At 35.4% G+C, this 23,462-nt stretch overlaps 3 protein-coding genes across 3 annotated transcripts; 2 read left to right on the top strand and 1 right to left on the bottom strand.

Annotated features, from left to right (window-relative positions):
• Positions 1 to 10,424: 10,424 nt before the first annotated feature.
• LOC121248984 (sirohydrochlorin ferrochelatase, chloroplastic) lies at positions 10,425 to 14,493 on the top strand. The gene is made up of 6 exons (XM_041147621.1): positions 10,425 to 10,567; positions 10,681 to 10,907; positions 11,116 to 11,177; positions 13,130 to 13,240; positions 13,372 to 13,464; positions 13,823 to 14,493. The coding sequence occupies exons 1-6, from the start codon at positions 10,527 to 10,529 to the stop codon at positions 13,922 to 13,924; spliced, it is 636 nt and encodes a 211-aa protein (XP_041003555.1). The 5' UTR covers positions 10,425 to 10,526; the 3' UTR covers positions 13,925 to 14,493.
• LOC121248982 (chaperone protein dnaJ C76, chloroplastic-like) lies at positions 14,437 to 16,286 on the bottom strand. The gene is made up of 6 exons (XM_041147619.1): positions 16,085 to 16,286; positions 15,726 to 15,906; positions 15,442 to 15,634; positions 15,240 to 15,346; positions 14,964 to 15,165; positions 14,437 to 14,843 (listed from the first exon to the last, which is right to left on the bottom strand). The coding sequence occupies exons 1-6, from the start codon at positions 16,174 to 16,176 to the stop codon at positions 14,722 to 14,724; spliced, it is 897 nt and encodes a 298-aa protein (XP_041003553.1). The 5' UTR covers positions 16,177 to 16,286; the 3' UTR covers positions 14,437 to 14,721.
• A 293-nt stretch (positions 16,287 to 16,579) lies between these two features.
• On the top strand, positions 16,580 to 20,107 carry LOC121248983. Its single transcript, XM_041147620.1, has 6 exons — positions 16,580 to 16,907; positions 17,014 to 17,133; positions 17,862 to 17,951; positions 18,076 to 18,302; positions 18,922 to 18,969; positions 19,616 to 20,107. Exons 1-6 carry the CDS (start codon positions 16,814 to 16,816, stop codon positions 19,805 to 19,807), a joined length of 771 nt encoding a protein of 256 aa, XP_041003554.1. The 5' UTR covers positions 16,580 to 16,813; the 3' UTR covers positions 19,808 to 20,107.
• The last annotated feature ends 3,355 nt before the right edge of the window (positions 20,108 to 23,462 follow it).

Genomic DNA, 23,462 nt, shown 5'->3' with positions numbered 1-23,462 from the left:
ATATTTTTATTTTTATTTTGGAATAACTAATCTAATATAGATTAACCTCTTCAAAATTTTTGGTTTTAGCCAAAACCTCAACTTTTAGGACTAGTTTGTATAGTTAATGAGATGAGATATTTTTAGATAAATCGAATAAAATATTATTAAAATATTATTTTTTAATATTATTATTATTTTAAGATTTAAAAATTTTAAATTATTTATTATATTTTGTATAATAATTTAAAAAAATTATAATAATGAGATGAGATGAAATCATTTATAAATCTAAACAGGGCCTTAATCAAAATTTGAACTTAACAATGAATAGAATATTGCCAATACTATTAGGCATGTTATCTTGATTTAAGAGGGGATCGACAAGTCTAACGTCAAGCCCCTTGAAGATAGTTTTGACCAATTGAGAGAGAGACTGCATGCTGATAATAAGGAATTTGAGAAAAATATACCTAAACGGTAAAAAGTCCCATAAATTAGTCTAAATACTTTGTTTGAAAAATTAGTAGGTATTCTTCAAAAAGGAAAACATTTTTTTTTTTCATTTAACCACACGAAAAAATTTAGTTTAATTTATTGGGAACGCATGCATTGAATTGGCAAGATTCAAGAATATATAGTGGTGGTCGATCAAATCCATTTCATGCGTTTTTAAATCTTCCCTAAAAGTAAAAGTAACTTCACAACATTCTAACTAATCACATTGAAATTATAAAAGTGAATTGTATAATAATAATTATTATTAATACGTAAATTTTTTGAAAAATAGTATATATAGGCTGTCAATAAGCATAGTGTATGTTTATAATTAGAGGCAATAGAATCTACTCTAAAGAAAACGTCTATCACAACGTACCTCAATATCGGATTCTGTTTTTCTAACTTGTTCTTATTATTTTATATATTCTCTAACTTACAAAGTGTTTCAAAATATTTTCTAACATTTTAGGTGTCAATCTTTTATGTTATAACCATGGAATTTCCTAGAAAAAATCTTATAAATCTTTTTTCTTCACGGATTTTCAGGGTGATCGATGACGACGACTAAATAATGAAACATTTTGGGGAAAGTGAATATTTTTTATATGTTTCTAATTTCAGACGTATGTTCTCCTTGTTTTTCTTTAATTAGTCCGTTTCATAGAGGAATCTTTCACGAATCTATTAAAGAAGTGCCACTTTTGCCCGCCTCGGCGAGCTGTACGTATCGAATATCTGTGAATTGTGATTCTGATTTTCCAATGGGCTACGTACTGGTCGGGTAAAGGCGTTGCCGAAGGAGATTGGTCGTGTTTTCAAGCTTATTGACCAATAAAAAAAAATTTTAAAAAATGGATAACAAATTAAAATACTCAAACTTGTAAGTCTAGATAATTAAGTTCGTAATTGGAATTTTCAGACGAGCAATATATTGGTGATGATGGGCGCGACGAGATCACTTTGAAATTTTGGTTATATATTTCATTATAAATACGAGTACTACTCTAATTAGATCATATTTAGAAATAAGGAATTAGAAATTAAGCCGATGCAGAGTGTATATATAGAAAATATATTTATAATTATGAATTGTACACTTACTGTATAATCATTGTAAAAAAAAAAATAAAACATAAGATCTATATAAATAAAATTAATTTTATAATAATTTACTACATTCTTTTTTAAAACGATTATGCGACATTTATACATTTCATAATTGTGTATAGAATTACTCATATATATATATATATATATATATATATATATATATATATATATATATATATATATATATATATATATATATATATACACACATACAGCTTTAGCAATTATAGAAAGCTAGCTTCTAGGGATGACGTCCATTCGGGTAGACGTGATACTTATCAAGCATATTACTTTATAAAGATCGATCGTATATAGCTTTTAACTCTATCTAAGGGCTAGTTTGGATCGATAATAGATTATTTTCAGATTATTTTATTATTATTTATTATTTTTTACATATTTATTATTATTATTTATTTCTATTTCATATTTTATTATTATTTTATTATTACTATTTACAGAATATTTAAAATTACGTTACTACGCAAACACAACCTGGTGATACACGTACCTGTTCCTGTCTACATGATCTTTCGAATCTTCCCACTCGTAAATAGTACTCCTGCTAGCTTTTGCACCTCAGCTTATCTAAGACCTTTTTACTTTGTTTTTTCTGAGCATAATGAACGGTGTCCCAAAATCTGAGGAAGCTACGTGAATAAAAAGATTCGACGATAAGAGAATAAAGAACTTTATCTTTTACTTTTTAAAAAGAGAAATTATAGATTTAAAAAAGTGTATAAATACTAATTACATTAAAAAAATAAATTTTTAATAGTAAATTTTATTTTTTTAAATAATTATACAATATTTACTTAATGATTAAAGAATTAACTATTAATAAAATTATATATATTTTTTAATTTTTTTAATAATTAAGGATGTTAAAAAAATATTTTAAAAATGATAAAAAAATAAATGTAATATAAATAATAAATGTGTAGTAAAAGAGTGTAATCCTATTATTACTCTATATTATATACGAGTAGTTATAAATACACAATACTTTACATAATATTTTTTACAATATATGTTATAAAAAAATAATATTTTTATAAAATAATATTAATTTTATAAGATATTTTATAAAAATATTACTCCTTTTAAAATATTATATAAAATATTGTGTATTTATCATTTTTTATTATATACATATATATATATATATATTTGTTTCGATGAATTCGTCCACTCTCCAGCGGTGGCGTGCCGACCTTAATTTTCCACGTGTACCTCTCCGAGTCCCTCGTCCACCGATCCCATAAATCTCCTACTATTAAAAAAAAAAAAAAAAAAAAAAAAAAAAAAAAAGAGATAAAATAGCACGTGGCAAGTGTAATATTGCCACGTGAATACTTCCTGGGCAAGAAATTCATTGTTGAGTTCCTTGACCGACTGATGTTTGTACCAAAAATTTGGATGAAGCTAGACAAACTTGACCCATTAAAAAACAAAAAAAAACAAAACAACCACCACCGTTTGCTCCAACTGCCAAACTACCTCAAACTACTACTGTCCTAAGGTGGGTTTACGAAGTGTGTACACGTGTGGCTGCTAAGTGGGCTCCTAAATTTATCAGATTGATAATTAATTATAAAATGATTTATTTTGATAGATGAAATATTTATCTTTAATTAATGCATGCAGCTTAATTGAAATAAACCAGGATGGGGTCAAAGACTGTAACCTTTGCATGTGCCGCAACCGACCATTTGGGTCGGAAGTAGGGGAGCACATGGCCGTCCCTTGTTTTGCCACTCATGCATTGGATCAATGACAACACTTTTGTAATGACGGTCACGGTGAGTAAACGAAAGCTCTTGGTCAATTAAGATGTTAGATTAGACTATATTACGTGTCGGTTTCTGCGTTCCTATAGTGTCCGGTCTTGGTCTGATCTTTGGATTATTTTATCTTGAAGACTTTTGGTTCATGTACGGTTACAACCTGAAGAATTGGTTTTAGTGCGTGTTACCTTCTGCTACTTAATTGGTCAATCAAATCGAGACAAATCTAGAACAGCGGTGCTATCCTGCCGCTCAAGTGCACCCTCCATCTTATTGTCAAAATTTTCATTTTATTTTTTTTCAATTTTTATTTTTATTTTTTATTTTTTATCATTTTAATCAAGAAACCACTCTCATCCCGTGAAATCCGCAAACCGACCAACCTTTATCTTACTTTTACTCTCATATGTTTTGGACGGTGCCTTCGAATCTTTAATCGTGAAACTCCCGCATTCAAAAAGTTCCTTTTGAAAGGAAAAAGGGGACATTTCCAACTCCCTGTTAATGTTAATGTTGTTGTTGGCTTAACAATTTATAAAGAAAGAAATAACAAAAAAAAAGGGTTGTCATTGTTCTTGTCAGGTGACTGAAATCGAACTAGAAGAAGGGGGAAAACAAAAGAAAATACATCAAAGGGAGCGGACTTCGGTCCTCAAGCAAGTATTAACTGCTTGTTTGGATATAAAAATCATCTAATCTCATTATTATAATTTTTTTAAATTTTTATGTAAAATATAATAAATAATTTAATTTTTTTAAATTAAAAAAATAATATTAAAAATAATATTTTAATAATATTTTATTAAATTTATCTAAAATTATCTTACCTCATCTCACTATCTAACTTAAAGACGGGCCTAGCCAAGCTTAACACAAAGACTCTTGCCGAACCACTAAATTGGGATCTGTGTTTGGGATTTGGGCATAGCTCTGTAAAAAGCCCATCTTGGATCTCTGAATCGTATTTTTGCTTGGCCCACTGCACACCAGCAACATAGGATTGAGCCTTGAGGCCACCGAGATCCAGCTTTTGAGTTGGCTTCGGTCAAACCAATCGGCAATTGCGAATTTCGACCTTCTGTACAAGTCGAGGCCATCCCTCCGTGTAGCCACGGTCAAGAAAAAAGAATGTACACCAACCTTGATTCGGAAAAAAATTACAAAAAAACTATTTTACAATTTGACAGGAATTGATCTAATATATTATATTATAGTCTTTTTAATTTATGAAAAATGATTAACTTATAACGCTTTTGTAAATTTTTGTAATTTCATAATAAATTGAAGATAATTTTGTAAGGTTTGATGGTAAAAATATGTATTTATATATATAATTGATATTTGTAATTTTAGAATGTGTAGATCCTGTATATTCTCTTTGATAAATAATAATTTAGAAATTACATAAAAAAATTATTTTTTCAATAGTAGGCTCACTTTTTTTCAAACGAAACATGTAAAACTTGTATATCTTAAATCTGTATATATCATTACCCATTTATATAAAATGATAGTGATTATGAAAGGCGATCATTGAGCCTTTAATGCGTTAGTTGCAAAGGAGGATAGTAGGGAGAAATTAAAAGATGTTCAAGAAAAAGAATAACAGAATAATGTGTGAGACTTGCCAACATCCGTTGCATATTTACAGTCGTCGGCAAAATCTTGAATGTGATAATGAAGGGAGTAACAGAATGTTTGCCTGTTAGCGACACACTTCATTACATTTTGTTCTACTGTCAGTGATTAGTTGAGACCTAGACAAATGATCGTTGACTTAGATCCCTTAAAATTAAGGATAATTCTACAATCCCCATTGTGAGTCCCGCTCCCCCCTCCTGCTTGAGCTGGCGTGCTCACGTGGCATTATTTTAATTTAAAAAAAAAATTGGGCAAAACAAAAAGTAATCCCGCATTTTTGTTTTTGGATGAAAGATTCAAAATATCTTTGCTCCGAACTCCTCATCCCTTTCTCCTCCATTTCTTCTCGTCGCCTCCTCCAGCACAAGTGTTAAGCGCTTCGGTCAAGTCCCTAAACACTAAGTTCTCCACGCCAATGGTGATCTTGTGATGACCGAATCCTTGTTCTTCTCTTGCTTGGTTCTCAAGCAATGGTGGTCAAGGTGACCACTTGGGTATGGTGAGGTTATGTGTTTAGGCTAGAATGAGTATATGGAGTGAGGGAATGGTCAAGGAATGGAATGAGGTACAATGGGTGAGGCGCACGGCACTAGAGTGGGCTAGGATTGGCGCCACTTGGAAGATAAGGTTTAGGGTTTGTAATGTATGTGATGGACGGCTAGGGTTTGGATGTAGTGTTTGGAGGATAGGAATGGTATGTGGTCGGCTAGGGTTGGCCGAACAAGGCTAGAGAGAGATTTTAGGAAGTTGTTCCTAAAATCTAGGAATTAAATTTGGAAAGGAGTTGGCTGATTATAGTGAAGTGTTTGGGTCAACTAGGGTTCCTAAATTATAGGAACCTTAATTTGGCAAGAGGAGTGGGCGGTTAGGTCAAGTACCAATAAGGCAAGTAGTAGCCGAATAAGACTTTGCACTAAAGGGGAAAGTGTGTTTTAGCTAGGCTAGGGTTTGATGAGGCAAATCAAATATGGAAAGTTGACAAACAATGTGTTGGTTGACTTTTATGGGTTGAATGGATTGGAAGAGCAACTTATGAAGAACACCAAGAACAAAATGAAGAACACAAACCAATACTTATGAACTTGAATGAACAAAAGCATAAACAATAATAATTCAAGACTTGATTCACGAATTGCACAAGAATTGAATAAACCCCATATATTGATAAACTCAACTTGGATTCACGAATTGCACCAAGTTGCAAATAACAAGATAAATGAATCACACTTATTCAAATAATTGCAAAGTGTGATTCTCTCTTTGGGATTCATGAATTTCACCCAAAAATTTCAAGTGCAATGGCACCGGTTTGTGATCTCTCAAACAATAGTCTTTCCTCTAGGAGTTTTGTCAAAAGATTCTAAAGCAAATGAAAGATGTCTTATTTATAAGCAATACAAATTGAAAACTCCCAATAGGTCCATTGAAAATAAATAATTAAATCAAATTAATTAAATAAAATAAATAACATGATAGTGGTCATAGACCAAGGCTAACAGTGGCATGCATGGCTCATGGTGGGCTAAGTTGGTGCATAGTGGTCTTCGGGCTGGTCCATGGTCAGGTGGTGCGGCATGGCTTGTTGATGGTGAGCCATGGTGGTGCATGGCATGGCCCAGGCTGGTGGCCTAGGCGCTGAGTCTGCAGGGCATGGGCTGGAGCCATGCGCTGGATGGCATGCCTGGTGGGCATGCCACTGGCCTGCTCTGCAAGGCACGGGCTGGAGCCGTGAGGCATGCCACTAACCTCACTGGAGTGCGGCAGGGCTGGGCAGGTTCGCGCGCGCTTGCTGGGTGGACTGGCAGTGCCGCCAAGGGCTACGCGGCCCATCAAGGAACGCATTGGCCTGCGCACAATGACTCGTAGGCGCGCGTGGCACGCTGGGCCTGCATTGCCGCGCGCATGAGCATGAGCGTGCACCACATGTCTGCGCGCCTTGCTACGCTCATGGGCGTGCGATGCATGGCTGTGCATGTTGTCGCGCACATGGGCGCGCGACCCATGGCTGCGTGCAGGCAGGCCCTCACTAGCCTCGCTAACCCGCATGCTGGGCGCCCCGTGTGTACTGGCGCGTGGGCCAAGGCATGCATGCATGTTGGGCTCCCCGTGCGTGTCACCCCATGAGCCAAGGCATGCTTGTGGGCTAGCCAATGTGTTTGTCCCCACCATGACTAGAGTATGGGCGGCATCTCTAGAGGCAACTCGACGTGGGGGTCTAACAACCGGCCACGAGTCCGCGTAGCAAATAAGCCCCTCATCCCCTTCGACAGCCCCTCCCCTCATTTTCGTCGTAGCCCCTCAAAGAAATCCGAGATCCCTTTCTTTTTGTTCTTCTTCTTCTCTCCCAAAAAGTTTCCTTTCTTTTTCCCGAAAAGCTTTTTTTTTTTCCTTGGGCGAATCTCAGCCTCAGCCCCCGATCCTTCCTTTTATGGCTCAAAAAAATTTTCTTAATCAGTCAGCATTTGTTTTTCTCTCCTGAAAAAAAACCCATTTTCGTTGCAGCCCCATCAAAGAAATCGGAGTCCCAACTTCGAATCTTCCCTTTCTGGCTCAATTTTTTTTTAGAATCACTCGGCTTTTGTTCTTCTCTCCCGAAAAATCTCCACTTCGTAGCAAATCAGGTACTTCTCTCTCGAAAAAAAACCCTAACTCCACTCTCCACTTTGTAGCATTTTCCCCTGCCCTGGGTGAACCTCAGCTTCGAATCTTCCATCCCAACTCAAAAAAAAAAATTTGAATCAGTTTTCCTTCTTCCAAAATGCTTGCATATTGATTGGTCTTAATAAATCCATCTGCATCATTTTCTGGAACTAGATTCTAAGTCACAGGTAATTGAGTTATGCTTTTTTTATTGGATGTTTTTTCTTTGTAAGTATGGATGCTTTTATTACTACATTTTATATTGTGTATATATGTTATTTTTTTGCACATATTCTATATTTTGTTTAGACTATAGTTGATTTGTGTTTTCATTTGTATATATCAGTGTTCCAAATTATTTATACCCCATATTTGTTCAAACTGTTTTTGCAATGCGGTTACTTCAAGTTTTCAAGTAGCGAGTCAAAGTGGACAAAATATAATATGCACTCACCTTCATGTCTTCCTTTAAGCTGCACTAGCCAACAGTCTCCTTTAGTTGTAATTAGAAATCCAGATTGTTTCATGATCCATTGAACCTATAGTGTTGTTGCCCAAGAAATGAGATGCTTGTACCTTAATGTCTTTTGAGTTCTGGTTATATAATTTGTAGTTTATTTGACAGATCAAGAAGTTGCAGAGAGAGAATAGGCTAGATGACATTGTTGGGTTTATTTTTTTGCAATTCTGAATAATCCATGGAAAGAAAAACATATTTTTTTTATTAATTTAGTTTTGTGCTCTGGCATAGAGATGCACTAGATTGGGAGATGGATGACTTTTCGGCCTTTTTTGACTTTGTGTACTCCACTCGTGTGTCGGGAGAAGGTGAAGATAAGATATATTGGCGTCCATCTAAGAATGGAGTGTTCAGGGCCCGCTCTTTCTATCATTTCTTAAACTTGCACAACTCAGTTCCGTTCCCATGGAGGAGCATTTGGAAGACAAAGACACCTCTAAAGACAGCTTTTTTTGTATGGACAACCTCTTTGGGGAATATTCTTACTATAGATAACCTAAGGAAACGTGGCATTATCGTTATAAATTGGTGTTACATGTGTAAGAAAAGCGGTGAGTCTGTTGACCATCTATTACTACATTGTGAGGTTGCCACGACCTTATGGACATATGTCTTAGCATAGGTGGGGTTAGCATGGGTGATGCCAGAAAAGGTATGTGATTTTTCAGCCTTTTGGAGAGGTATTAGGGACAACTCTCAAATTGCATATATATGGAAGATGCTACCTATTTGTCTATAGTGGTGCATTTGGAGGGAGCGGAACTCAAGATGCTTTGAAGATCAAGAGATATCAATGGAAGAGCTTAGAATTTTGTTTTTCAATACTTTACTTCATTGGTCGACTGTAATTGATTTTCATGGTAGGACTTTTTATGATTTCCTTGTATCTCTAAACTAGACATTGTGAACGTGCTCATGTATATGTCCCGTATACTTGGACACTCTCAGTCTCTCTTTTAATCAATAAAATTTTGTTTACCGATCAAAAAAAAATATTTTGTGTATATATGCTATTTTTTTTTGGCACATATTTTATATTTTTTTAGACTATAGTTGATTTACATTATTCTTCAATCTCATGTATAAGAGAATACGTGCATTCTTATTATGTTTTTTTTTTTTTAGGTTAAAGAAAATGATAAATATCAGCCCGAATAATGGGAACCCTAACCATCATCCCAAAACAGTAAAAATATATGAGAGAGAGATAGAGAGAATTTAGTGGAAGAAAATATAATATAATTTGTGGTTCCTATATTAATTTTGATCAAATGGTTTAAGGGGATGTAAACAATTACTTGAGGCATGGGAAAAAAAAAGTTGGTTTTCTTAGCCTTTCTTGTTGCTTTGGGCTTAGCCATTCTTTCTATTACAATTGGGTTAAGTCCTACAACAAGGTTGCTTTATGCATGTTGTATTGCTGTATCCTTGAGTAAGGAATTGAGTGTTGTGAATTTGTTAATAAAATGGAATTGTGTTTAATTGTCATTTGTAATAGAAACTTGTTTAATTATGATGAATGAGTGTCATTGTTCATGAAAGGTTGGAAGAGTCGGCATTTGATCCACGCATCTTCAATAATGAAGTTTGGTTGCGAAGCCGAGCGTGGCTATGATTAATATACCGACGGGTAATGCATTCATATAAAAAAGCATGTAATAGCACTAGCAATATCTCACATTTAAGAAACTTTTGTCAAAATAAATACTTAATATGTTTTTGTAGTATTAAAGCATGTCGATAAACCGCACATACAGAAGATAATGAGGATGCCGATTTTTCAGTTACCAAACCTTTGAGAATCATTGATTCTCAAACTGCGCATACCCAATATGCTTTTTCATGAGAATCATTTCCACCGTTTTTGAACATGCGGTGATTGATATTCAATTTTTAATGGTAGGTACCAACTTTAAATAGGTAAATTATATATAAATTTTTTATAAAGAAAGAGATCTTATTAATAAAAAAAATATATATATATATATAGTTTTTTTTTTTACTTTTGTTAGGTAAAATTCACTTTTTTACCCGCGCTTCAACGAGACTTATGGCTTGGTTTGTACAATGAAAATATTTTAAAAATGTTGAGAATATTTGTAAAAAATAATAAAAAGTAATAATAAAATATTAAATAATAATAAAAAATAGATAAAAAATAAAAAAAAATAATAAAATATATAAATAATAATAATAAAATAAAAAATAGTAATCTCAACTCTCGCAACCCAAACACACCTAGCTCGCATAAACCATTTCTCATTTTCGCTGCCCGTCATGCCAGACTCGAGCCAAGCAGAGGGACCAAAAAAGCACAAAATCAGCTAGTAGGTTTTGAGATTTCTCCCATGGAGTCCTTGCCCATCCATCCTCATTTTACAGTTACGAGGTATTGAGAAACTTACTTTTATTAATATTTGTTGTAAAATTTCTATTCCCATTCTTTTCTTCCTGCTAATCTCTCCGTTGAAAGTTACGAACTTATCTTTCGTCTTGATGCAGTCATAGGCCCTCATTAAGCGAAACAACTAGAACGCACCTCTCCTGGAGACCACCCAAGTTCCTAGAATATACAAGGGGCCCCGCGAAAATCAAATACTTGTCGAGAAGGATGTGTTTGAGCAATACAAATGGTGGGATTAAACGAAAGCCACACGAGGTTGGTGAGAGAGACGGCGTGATCATTGTTGACCATGGTTCACGGCGCAAGGAATCGAATCTCATGCTAAGTAAGTTCTAAACTTAGTTCCTCCTGTCTACAAGTCTTGATTTTTGCCCATCACAGTCATAGTTTTGGTACTTGCTTTTTCGAGTTTATAATTGGGAACAAGTCTAATTGTTGGCTTAACTTATTGATCTAGAGAACAGTGAATCTGGGTTTGGCTTTTAGTTTTTTGGTATTGAGCTCATTATTTACTCTTATATATGTATTTTCAGATGAGTTCGTGACCATGTTCAGAGACAAAACTGGTTACGCAATTGTAGAGCCAGCTCATATGGTATTATCTATTTATTTATTCGTTCTCTCTCTCTCTCTCTGTGGAGAAAGAAATGAATTTAAGACATTGGGTGTTGTTTTCTTTTAGGAAGAAATACAAATTTTATTAAAAGGGAGAAGTTGGAGAGGCAGGCTGTTTTATTTCATTAGCCTTTCACGTGTTGTTTATGAAGCTTATACGAAAGTTTAGTCGTTTATTGTGTTGTTTTGACACGGTTAGATTTCAAAGTTATAGGTTCTTTTGGTGCTACTCGATGCATAACTTTTAATAAGTTTTATGAAGTTGCATTAATTTTTTGCGGGCCTTTCTTACTTCGAGACTATCCTTGTACAGCATTTCGTGTTTTCGATAGTGCGTTTTTGAATAATCCCTCACTCCAATTACCACAGCGTTCTACTGCTTGAATTTATCAATTCAAGCGATATACTTATGTAACGTCCCAATAGAAGGCCCAAACTACATGGCTTATAGTTCAAAAGGACTAGTCAATGATGTAATTTGAACCCCATTGGAATATTATAAATAGCAAAAACTTCTCACTCCAAAGTAATGGAGGATCTCATACATCACTTACTCTGATCCTTATCATATGGGGTATCACAATTTACCCTCCTAACGTCCTCATTGGGCCAGTTCGTCGTAGGTGGCATGGTTTAAGTCTCACATTTCTGGTTGGGATAGACTCTAATACCATTTGTAACGTCCCAATAGAAGGCCCAAACCACATGACTTCTACTCCAAAAGGACTAGTCAATGATACAATTGGAGCCCCACTGGAATCTTATAAAGAGCAAGAATTTCGCCTTCCCAAGCAATGTGGTATCTCATACGCCTCCTACCCTTATCCTTATCATATGGGGTATCACAACTTATTTATCAAATTTTATGTTGGTACAATATAGAAGTCTTTAGCTTGTTTGGTGCATTTAGTGCACATCTTTTTCCATGGAAAAGGAAATGGTAGCCCCTTACCTTCCTTTTTTTAGTGGCTCTATAATCAAATGGGAATTATGAGGATTGAGGAGTTTGCTCATAAATCCATTGTTCTTTATACTTTTTTTTTTAATAAGTATCTTGATACCTGTTTCAATCAGGCAGCATTATTTCCATATTCAATGTGCAGGTTGCTTAAAAATGCCATGCAACCTTGGTGGGAACTTATGTTGTCTGCAATACAGTTAAAGGATCATATAGCAGCAAAAACTAGTATTTTTGTATCTCTTTTGACAGTGTAATGCTTTAAGAGTCCATTTCTTGTTATAGAACATAAGATTCGGTAAAATGTGCACATCCCTTGTTTGCTGATAGTGGTAATTTTGCAAAGGTGGCTATTATCATTGCAGTGAAGCTCACTGCTAGATGAACTGCATTACGGCCAGCTTAAAAGAAGTCATCCTGTACTATTTGGAGATTTGCAGAACTTTTCTTTTGGGTTTCTAACATGAGATTTCTGGGAGATTTCTAGGCTCTCTCATCGTCTCTTTCCAAATATGGAGCAACTGTTTCTCTTATGTTCATTCTTGTTTCTACTTGATAAAGATTGAGGAAAACAGAAATATTTCAGTTTCAGCTATGCTTCTGTGCCCAAAGATTTGCCCATTATGAGTACAATTTGGGTTTGCCAGAACTTTCTTTGATTGCCCTTAGGTCTTTGTGAGCTCTACATACAGATTGTTTAGTGTATGCTTGTGATGTAAATGGATTCTAAGTGAACCGTTTTGCTTTATTTTGAATACCATAATAAAACTTCATATTAGTTTCCCTTTTATTGTCACTAAGCTGGTTGATGAGAGCTGTATTCATTATTGTTGTTAGGTTTTGGTGCATGTAGCAACATTTCTTGGTACTCTGACTTTTGAGGCAAACACAGTGCTTTCTTGCTTTGCGTGGTGCTTTTTTTTCAGTCTTCAAACCTGGTTCCTCATTTGTTCAGCTATTTCCAATATGACTAGGAGTTGGCAGAACCATCTATAAGGGATGCCTTTGGTTCTTGTGTTCAACAAGGTGCAAATCGAGTGATTGTAAGCCCATTTTTTCTCTTCCCTGGAAGACATTGGCACCAGGTACCTCAACTTAACTCTTGGATAACTTGATTGTGGATTTCATTTAGGATTGATTTCTAGAATGTTCAATATCATACAAGATAGATTAAGGAGTCCTGATTAATTGCCTTCTGCTTTATGTAATTTTTCAGGATATTCCTTCCTTGACTGCTGAAGCTGCCAAAGAACACCCCAGTGTGTCATATATTATAACTGCACCTCTTGGTCTTCATGATCTTCTTGTGGTATTAAATCTCCTCCTGCACCTTGGGTGAGATGTCAGAAAAAAAAATCTCTTAAGCTCTGCCAAAAGTTCAAACTTCAAACTGGCTCAACTTTATGATTGGGCCATGTGCTCTAGTTTTATGGCTATTGATGGTATTTTTAGATCGGTCACACAGAAAGTATATTCTGCAAATGTTCATCGACTTTCCCCCCCTCTAAATCCTATGACCTAACTTAAAAAAAAAAAACTTTTTTGATGAGAACTAGCACCCTTGTGTGGGCACTCTAGAGGAATTTCTGCTTGTACTATTCTTGCTGGTTATGTTTATGTATGGTCAGCAAATATTTCATTCTAAATTTAAAAGTTTGTCATTGCAGGATGTCGTGGATGACAGGATTCAACACTGTTTAAGCCATGTAGCAGGAGATGCAGACGAGTGTGCTGTTTGTGCTGGTACAAGCAAATGCAGGCTCTATTAAATGTATAAATTACAAAACCGTATTGTACGGGGCTCTCTTATGGTGGGGGGCCATTTCAGCATGAAATATGATAGAAGCATCTGGTAATTACATACACGGAGGAGTCAAGCAATTGTGTTGTGGCTGTGATTAGGAGGTGTGCTATTATCTGGAGGAAATCAGGTGAAATGGAAGCTCTTGTCAAGCCTCATATGGAGGGATGTTTCTGTTGAATGTCGTTAAAGTGAGAGTTATGGGATGTTGCTACCAGTCTTTGCTGATCTGAAGTTCTTCAAAATAAATGTCATCTGATTGCTTCGTAATAAACGAGTTTGCTATGTTGCTGTGAGACGGACTGGAGAAAAATGCTCTAATGGAGTTGCAGCGACTGTGAATTTCTTGATGTGGTTGATGCAATAGTGAAATAACATTGAATGCGTTTGATTCGTTATTGTAACTGATACTTTCATCATGTTATTAAGGCTTGGTCTTCTAGTCATTATTAAGTAGCAATGGCACAGCCATGGTACTCTTTATTGAAGATTTGTCATCATAATGATGGAATAAAATCAGAGTTCTATTTTCACATATACGAAGTTGTAATGAGCCACTTCTTCATATACTTGGTTATGTTTTCATATGTACATGATCTGTAACCAGAAGAGGTTCTTTTCTTCTGGCGCATCTGACGTGAATTAAGTCGGTACACATTATCGAAGAGTTGTCTGTAAATGCCACCTCTATGCTTCTCCAGGATAATATCTGATCAAATGACGTTTTGCTTTGCATTGCATGGTTTACTCTCTGTTCAACATGTCTTATCCAAGAATTTCGTTCACCCAATTCCAAAGTCTTGAAATTCTCTCCATCTTTATTTTCATGCTGGCGTTTGCTCGGGCCTCAGCTTGAGCAGGCGTTTCTTCATCAACGGTCGCCCGTGCTGAAATTAGAGCTCAATTACTTGAGAACACAGTACAATGCTGCATGTTATAAGCATCTGTACCCTGTTGTATGAGTTACAGTGTATCTAATAAGATCGTATTGAGATTAAAGTTCTTACCATTTCTTGGAGTGCCAGCCTGCTGTTTCAGCTGCTTGCTGAAGGAGTTGGCTGCCATGAAAACATTTGCAGGTCTTTCCCAACCTCCTCCAAATACACCATACCCTTCTTTCGGCTGAGGCTGAATCAGGAACTCCAATACTGCCAATTCTTCCCTATCTACCCAATGGATGCAGTTGACAGGGCATGAATCAACAGATACCTGCAAGTTTTGGAGTCATCCCCAGGTGCAGAACCTTTATAGCAGGATTCAGACCATGATATGACTTGATTTACCTCTATATTTTGGTCATCATCGCCATATTGTTCTTTGACTCTGGCACACCCAAGAGCTTCATCCATTTCGAATGTGTTACTTGCATGGTGTGTGCATTCTCTGCACCCTGCCAACAGTTCAATTGCACGTTTAGAGAAAAAAAGGTCCATGATTGGACAATAATGACAGACAAAATATCCGAATTTTGAGTAGGGAAATTACCTATGCAAGCATTTTCATCGACAAATAGAGCGTGGGGTCTCAAGGGTCCTTTCCATGAACTATAACTTAAGCCAGAGTAGTTTGTTTCATGTCTTACTCTCTGGTGACCAACAGAAGCATCATAATCCCTCCTCAGATCATCTCTCATTAGCACCTTATAGGCTTCATTGAGCAGTAGAGTATGCTCGTGACCCTAAACAAAGATAGAACACCCTTCAAATTAGTAGTCAGAAAGAATATATCAATTAAGTAGCCTTGTATGAAACCAACTGAAAGGTTATGACCTTTTGGCCTGCAATATCTGGGTGATACTTCTTTTGCAACTTTCTGTAAGCTTCTTTAATTTCCTGGGCGTTTGAATCAACAGAAACTCCAAGCAGTTCATAGTAGTTCTTCCCCGCTCTTGCTCTTCCCTCTGCTCTTCTGTTATAGCAACATCTGGTTACAGAGCATCTCTGCCTCCATCTTTAAAAACCATAGGACAGGACAGGAGAAGCATTAGTGCAATCACATACAGAAAACTAAGATCCATACAGCTGAGGTATTACTTCTAAGAGAGAGATGGTACCCAATTTAAAATCAAACAGCTCTTTGCCAAATTCAGGCTCAAAATTCCAAGCTTTTACTAAGATTGTTAGATTACCTCGACATGGGCTTGTTTGTATCAAAACGGCCATGCACTTGGGAAGCTATTGGCACCGAGATTTGGCAAATTGAGACAACAGAGAGCGGCATACTTCTTTACTGATCTTTTGTGTCCTGTCAGTTGCCAAACGTGTAGTCCTCGGAAGCTTTTTTCAGGGAGCCCTTATGAAGAATGAACCTCTTCCTGGATATTTCCATTTCATCTTTGAAAAGCAAGATATTTTCTAGACGCCTTTTTCCACTTTAAGGTCCAGTAACCAATTACATCTTCCCATGTCAGCAGAAGACAAAGCGTCCGGGACCCACTTTCAGATTTTTTTTTTATATATACTTTCGTTTATCCATATGGTGGCCTCATATGACATATGTCGCTATAACAACTAGAGCATCGCCTACTCTTTCTTCCCCCCTTTGTTCAGAAGCAGCTAGAGTGCCGCCTTAATAGGCATTTACACATTATCGTTGTCCCAAAACTTTGTAACGTCGATGGCATCACCCTGACGACCTTAAAATCTCCGTGACAATATCCACGAGAAATCACGAGACTACATGGAAAGCAAAACGACGACGCTTACCCCGTTTTCCTTTCAAAATGAACGTCATAGGTATCGTAAAAAACATACGCTGTCTCATAAGTCATAGGTAGTAGATTCGCTTCGTTGGTCCGGGAGATCCGTTCGGGTCTTAGAAGGAAAAGTTTTTCAGAACCTGAAATGGTACTGGGAAAATGGCGCACGCATCCAAGTTTCTCCGTCCAATTAGACAATCTCTCACTCTTATGACCTCGTCTTGTCCACCAATCTCTCAGTGGAGAAAACTCTGTGAGTCTCTCTTTCTCTCTCTGTATTTCACTGGCAAAATTTGTCTCTCCAAACCATCATTGACCGCTTTTCTTGATTTTCTTTGCATTCCATTACTTTCGCATAGACTATGCCAGGTTTGAACCTTTAAAGACTTTGATAAAGGGCCTTGAACCTGTTCTACGCAACCGTGCCTCAGCATTTCAGCATAAATTAAGTACACAGAGAAGATATTTTTGGTTTTCAGGTGATTCGATCTAATTCTAATATATAGTCTAAATCAGGTTTTTGCATCACTTTAATACAATCTTAGTGTTACAGCGTGAACGTCAGGAGTTTGTTGCTTATAGGGTGATATCTATTTTTTCACTTTTATTTAAGCTTAGAAATTGCTATATAAATGCAAAATCCGGTGGTATAATCTTGGGTTCAATTGTGAAGGTTGCATTAATTTCTCACGTTTTGTATCTTTTTGAATCCAAACTTGTGGCGTGTCTCCGTGTCCCCAATCCAAGTTTCACATTTTGAACTTAATATGTTTAGATTTTAGAATCTGTTTATGTAAGTGGCTTGAATGATATAGTTTCTATATTGTGTAGCTTTCATTTTTTGGGGTGTTCTGATGATGTTCGTGCTGGCACCGTGATGATAGAACTCATATCTTAGGCAAGAATATCCTGTTTCAATCTAGTGGGCTAAGCATCACTATTTGGGAAGGGAGTGCCTTTTACCTCAAACGATTTACATCATGAGATAGGTCACGTGGTGTAATTTTATTTTTATTTTTATTCCGAGTTTAATAGCAGTTACCCAACTTCTACTTTTCTTATTAACTTTTTTCTTTTTCTGGTGAATGGACCGAGGTCCTCACTAATGCAGTTAACAGTATATGCCTCATTATGTTATTATTATTATTTTTATATATATGTAACCTGTTCTATCAGTAATAGGGTTGTTGCGATGACATTCTTGTAGGATGTAAACCAAGTGTTGGAAGCCTATTTGGTGCATCAGTTGTGCTAGGGTCAAAAATCTGTTGGCCTCATGTTGCTTATGCTATGGATGGTGAGCAGAACACCTCGGCTAGTATTATGGGTTTTATGTTCTTTTTTTCAAGTATTAATTCTCTTATCTTGTTGTATCCATAGTTAACTTTGATGCTTTGAATTTCATATTTTCATTAATATAGGTCTTGATATCTTGATGGATGATCACCGTTTGCTGGATACTTCAGATGAAGAAGAAGATCCGCTGGCCTTCTGGATGTTTGCCCGGAAATTCTGGCTACCTGTTTTTTTCTTTCTTTTTGTGTTGACAAACTTGGATCATCCTATTGCATTAATTGCAATTAAAATCATTTTATTACTCCTCAGCACAAAGCCCAGTCCTCTTTCAGTCTACGTTTCTGTTGATCAGGTAAGGATGCATTCCATTTTCACCTTGTTTTATTTATGCATTAAGAGAAAGTCTAATAAGGAACTTTCTAAACTCTAATCGATTATGGAATGCACAAAGGGGTTTATTGGGTGGCCCATCCCTTGGTGTTTGCTTGGTGAGTTGAAGAACTAGGGGAATTTTTGAAAGATGAACATCTATTGAATTGTGTTGAACATAATGTGAAAACTTAACTTTCAATTAGTATGTGCTTATCTAATAGGATATATATTTTCATTGTTGTTGATAAATTCTTATGCATAATCCTTGCTATTATGAGTATTATCATCATCACCAGTGCTATCATGACAATTTAGTGGTTGATATAGTAATACATACTCGGGAGTAGACTGATGGTCTATTAAATTTGGGCAGCTGCTTTGAATTTAACTGAGAATTAAGGCTTTGCTGGGTGAGGGAGCTACAGATTACAATATGGTCCTATTTGAGCTATGAGGTTCAAATCTCAGGAGTGGACTCTTTGTTCATGTGGGCCTATATGCATATAAAACAAAGATAAAAATTGCTGTTAAAAAGAGAAACACGATTATGCACAACCATTCCTTGATGACCTCTTGACTTCAAACTTTACATGCTGCAGTTATGTCATCAATCTATGCGCCAAACACCTCACTTTTACAAAGCAAAGGTGTGTGCCTATCTTCCTTCATATATATATATACACATATATTTTCTTATACCTGTTGCAATACAAATCTCAAAGATGTCTACTCCAGTTTTTATGGTATCCAAAAATGCTATATATATATGTTCAGAATGCAACTCCTAGTTTCAGTTTTTTTGGACACGTGGGATGTTTTACTTGGGGTTTCAAGTACTTTTCTCATTGAGGCAAGTTGGTTCCACCAATAGATATTAAAAATGGCCATCAAGACCACTGATTTGTAAGCCCATGTAGTGATAGCATATTGTCTTGTGGCCATAGAGATTACCATGTGATACGTACTAGGAAAGAAAGGAAAAGAGAACAGAAAAGAGACCAGTTCATTATTTGTTTCCCAATTTTGTATTTTGCATGCTTATCATGCAGCAGTTTCTCACAGCCACTTGTGTATTCATTTCTGAATTTGGATACCTATATATACCTCAGCCGAGACAATTTGCACAATATCTGATCATGTGCCAGTTTGGAATTGATAGTTGAGGAGAGGATTTTTTTTTTTTTTTTTTTGGGGGTGGGGGGTTCAACTTGAAGCCTCCTCCAAGTCTTGAATTTTTTATTAATTTAGGTTGCATTTACCCACTTGTAACCACTAATATCTTTTCCTTTGCAGTCATTGTACGCAAAAAAAGTTGAAGTCCAAGACTACAAGTTCCTCTGCATTGCTAGAGTTGAACTGAAAGAAGAAAAGTTCACTTTGGTTGGAATTCTAGGTGGTTGGTGGACTTTGCCGAGACTATTTTCTCAGGAGGCTTTTTCTGTGGTTAGGAATGGAGCTTTTAACCATTATTGGAAAAACAACTGAAGAAGCAAACAACTGTAGTTAACTTTAGCTGCTTCTCGACTGAAGTGCTAATGCTTAGTTTCAGCATAGTCCCATCCAATGAAGGCCAGCAGGTATCTTCTAGGCAACTTTTGATGAAAGAAACAAAACTGCGATCGCTCTATACATGAATGGAAACATTCGTTTAGGTCCTTTGTTTTTTAAATTTTAATATGAGTAAGGTCCTTGGCTTTGGATCAACGATATCCTTTGCACCCCTTTTATGAACGACTGTTTGTGGATCATCATCATCATTATAATTGTTATACTTTTGTTTTGTTCCTTCTTCCTTTGCAGTAGGCATTTATTACTTCCTGATTCATTACAAAAAGGAACCAAAAGTTTGAATTCCACAACGGTAAGTCAGTTCTTCTTCCTCGGGCGAGCTCTCTTCAAGCTACTTGGCAGAGAAATGTACCCATAAATGAAATAAAGTCGCTCTATACCCACTCTTCTAAAACTCATTTATGCAGCATGGGTCATTGGCAGTTAATCCAGTACCATATGAACTTTCTTCTGATTTTGTTTTTGAGCATCTAAGATTTTTCTTTATTCCTGATAGAACCAATTTGAGTGCCTTCTTTACCTTCTAGTAAATGCAGTCATTAGCTTGAAACACACTGTCGATTTCAAGGAACTTACGGCTTAAACAAATGAAACCCATAATTCCTCCATCTTCTGAAACCTCATTCTAGCAGGTGAGAATCTACATCGGCTTTGTTGGGAAAATCAGAGGCAGGGCCACAGAGCATGCCTCCCCATCGAGGGAAGTAGATGAGGGTGATTGGGAGGGTACATATGATCATCATAACACCCATGAGGGAGATCGATGCTTGTTTGCTTCGAGAATCTAGATTCTGAAAACAACTCAGTCACGACTGCCCCCACCGTCCCTCCACTCCCCGTCATCCCTGAAACTACTCCCAATGACCTGCAAAACCCACATGGATCTATCATCTTACCAAACTCAAGTGTGTAATAATACTAGCAGTGTGGAAACTGAGTAATTTTTACCGACAGAGACTGGAAATAATTAATAAAAAAACGTCAAAGCTCCTCAATCGTACCAAACGCACGTAAACAAACAGAAATGATTTGTCATCGTTTAACGCATCACATTTAGCCACCTAATTTATATACTGACAATGCTAAATTTCAGAATCCAAGCATTTTTCTTTAATCGTCGTTGGAACATCACAATTTTGGAACCCCACAGAGACTCGACTCTTCCGAGTGACACACACAGCAACCCAGCCAATGTCTGCACCGCCCACAACCCCCAATGCCTACCTCTCATTCCAAATCTCTTCCCCATCTTATCAAGAGCACCCCCTTCTAACTATAACGTGGGTCCACCACTGCTAGCTGGGCAAATGATGCTTAAAATGTTGTTGTGCGTTTATATTCTTAGAGAGTATGCACGATACAGAGTACTGATTTCATGTAAAAATCAATCTTTTGGTGAAGATCTTTCATCCAAGAAACTCAGCCAAATATGAATCAAGTCTGCTTCTTGCATTATTTGGAAAATTGTGAAATGGTTGCATGTATTAAATCTGATGATTAAACCATTAAAGGGCATAAAAATGTTGGATGATGTTTCTATTTAAGTTTCTTGAGAATTCCACCCCTGAAGACTAAACTGAAAAAGTTTAGTTTAATTCCCTGGTTGAATCCCCCTACTGATAGAATGAAACTTAATATCGATGGGGCCTCAAAGGGCAATCCTGGGCTTGTTGGCTATGGTGGTATTATTCGAGATCACTATGGGCAGTTTATACATGGATTCTCCATTCATTTAGGGGTTGGCACAAATATTTTTACAGAAATTTTCGCAGTTAAAGTTGGTATTTCTTTGTGTTACTAGCTTGGTTTTTATGATGTCATTATTAAGTCTAATACATTTCTGATAGTTAATTGGTACAGAAATAGGAAAAAGCCCCTAAAAGTATGTGATAATTTGGGAGGACATACTTGACTTTAACAAGTTTATAAGTTTTGATATGCAACATATATACAGAGAAGGTAATGGTATGGCGGACATATTAGCTAATCTTGGAGTTTTAGGTATTACTTTGTCTTTCTCTTTTATTTTACAATTATCTAAAAATTTGTATGGAATTTGTGTTATTGATAAATCTGGTTTATCAAATTTTAGACGGAAATAGTTTCTTTTGGACATTTTCTTTATTTTTGTTATTGATACTTTGGAACAATTAATGCAAATAGTAGTTTTTTTTTTTTTTGAATGAGAGGTTTTTACAAGAGTTTTGGTTTTGTGATTTATATAACCCCCAAAGTTCTTACACCGATCATAAGAGGTATTTTTACGCCATAAGAGATGAATATTAATAAAATTGAGGTATTGTCCCTCTTCTTAAAAAAAAAAAAAAAGACATTTCATCTATAAAATTGACAATATGTGATGTGGCTTTAAGCAATGGCAAAAGCTTGTGCTTGTCGTCTTGTACTAGGGGATAGAATTGACCATCTATTGATTGGTCCTATTTGAATAGTGAAAGTGTTTCATCTCATTTTATCATTACAATTTTTTCAAATTTTCATACAAAATATAATAAACAATTTAACTTTTTCAAATCTCAAAACAATAATAATATTAGAATAATATTTTATTCAACTTTCAATTTTTATCTCAACTCAATTTATCTAAACTCACTATCCAAATGTCACCTAAAAATTGTTACAGCTAGAGTTAGGCCCTGTTTGGATTCAAAAAATGTCTTATCTCATCTCATCTCATTATTACAACTTTTCTAAATTTCCACATAAAATATAGTAAATAATTTAACTTTTTCAAATCTTAATTCAAATTTTTCAAATTCTAAAATAATAATAATATTAAAAATAATATTCTAATAATATTTTTTTTAACTTTTATCTTTTATCTAAAATATCTCATCTTAACTCTGAATTTAAACCAACTCCTAGTTTTCATGATCCCTCACCATCGTATTTGCATTTGGCAACTGACTTTTGTCCAAAAAAAAAAAAAAACTGACTTTTGTCAATAATTGTTAATTATCATTTTTATTGATAAAATATATTATACATCCTTCCAAAATTCAAATCGGGCCGGAACTACAAAATCTAGTTTGGGGGAAGATTTGTAAAAAAAAAATAAAAAATTTAGGGGAGGAAAAGATTATTTTTTATGTAATTTACCTTATAAAAAACTCTTCAAAAAATAATTTTTAAGCAATTTGGAAGTAAATCCAAACAAGTTTGAGGTCTCAGAAGTAGAATATAGGTAGGGGTGTAAATTCAAACTGAAAAATCAGTTCAAACCGGACCGGTTTTGAACCGATCCGGTCCGGAACCGGTTCTTAGAATGTGAAAACCGGCCGGTTCCGATCTGGTTCCGATTTTAAGATTTTTCAGACCGAACCGGTTGGTAAAAAATATATATATAAAAAATAATATTTGTATTATTGTATATATAAGTTTTATACAAAATATTATATATATATTAATATATATAAGTTTTATATATTATGTATAATTATAAATTTTTATGTGAAATTTTTATATATAATATATATAATTATATATATTCATATATGAAATAATTTCTTATTATAATTTATAAATTATTACATAAAATGTTAATACTAAATCA

This window comes from Juglans microcarpa x Juglans regia, chromosome 2D (assembly GCF_004785595.1).
Source record: "Juglans microcarpa x Juglans regia isolate MS1-56 chromosome 2D, Jm3101_v1.0, whole genome shotgun sequence".
Classification (NCBI taxonomy): domain Eukaryota; kingdom Viridiplantae; phylum Streptophyta; class Magnoliopsida; order Fagales; family Juglandaceae; genus Juglans; species Juglans microcarpa x Juglans regia.
This window is presented reverse-complemented; position numbering and strand designations above follow the sequence as displayed.

Excerpts from the sequence above, each read along its gene's own strand:
- LOC121248982 (XM_041147619.1), bottom strand. The coding sequence starts at position 16,176 with ATGCCGCTCTCTGTTGTCTCAATTTGCCAAATCTCGGTGCCAATAGCT. Across the intron at positions 15,166-15,239 it reads ATGATGACCAAAATATAGAG|GTATCTGTTGATTCATGCCC; the intron begins GTAAATCAAGTC and ends CAAAACTTGCAG. Across the intron at positions 14,844-14,963 it reads GGCTGGCACTCCAAGAAATG|CACGGGCGACCGTTGATGAA; the intron begins GTAAGAACTTTA and ends CTCTAATTTCAG.
- LOC121248983 (XM_041147620.1), top strand. The coding sequence starts at position 16,814 with ATGGCGCACGCATCCAAGTTTCTCCGTCCAATTAGACAATCTCTCACT. Across the intron at positions 17,134-17,861 it reads AAGATATTTTTGGTTTTCAG|GATGTAAACCAAGTGTTGGA; the intron begins GTGATTCGATCT and ends ACATTCTTGTAG. Across the intron at positions 18,970-19,615 it reads CTCACTTTTACAAAGCAAAG|TCATTGTACGCAAAAAAAGT; the intron begins GTGTGTGCCTAT and ends TTTCCTTTGCAG.
- LOC121248984 (XM_041147621.1), top strand. The coding sequence starts at position 10,527 with ATGGAGTCCTTGCCCATCCATCCTCATTTTACAGTTACGAG. Across the intron at positions 10,568-10,680 it reads CCTCATTTTACAGTTACGAG|TCATAGGCCCTCATTAAGCG; the intron begins GTATTGAGAAAC and ends GTCTTGATGCAG. Across the intron at positions 13,465-13,822 it reads GTCTTCATGATCTTCTTGTG|GATGTCGTGGATGACAGGAT; the intron begins GTATTAAATCTC and ends TTGTCATTGCAG.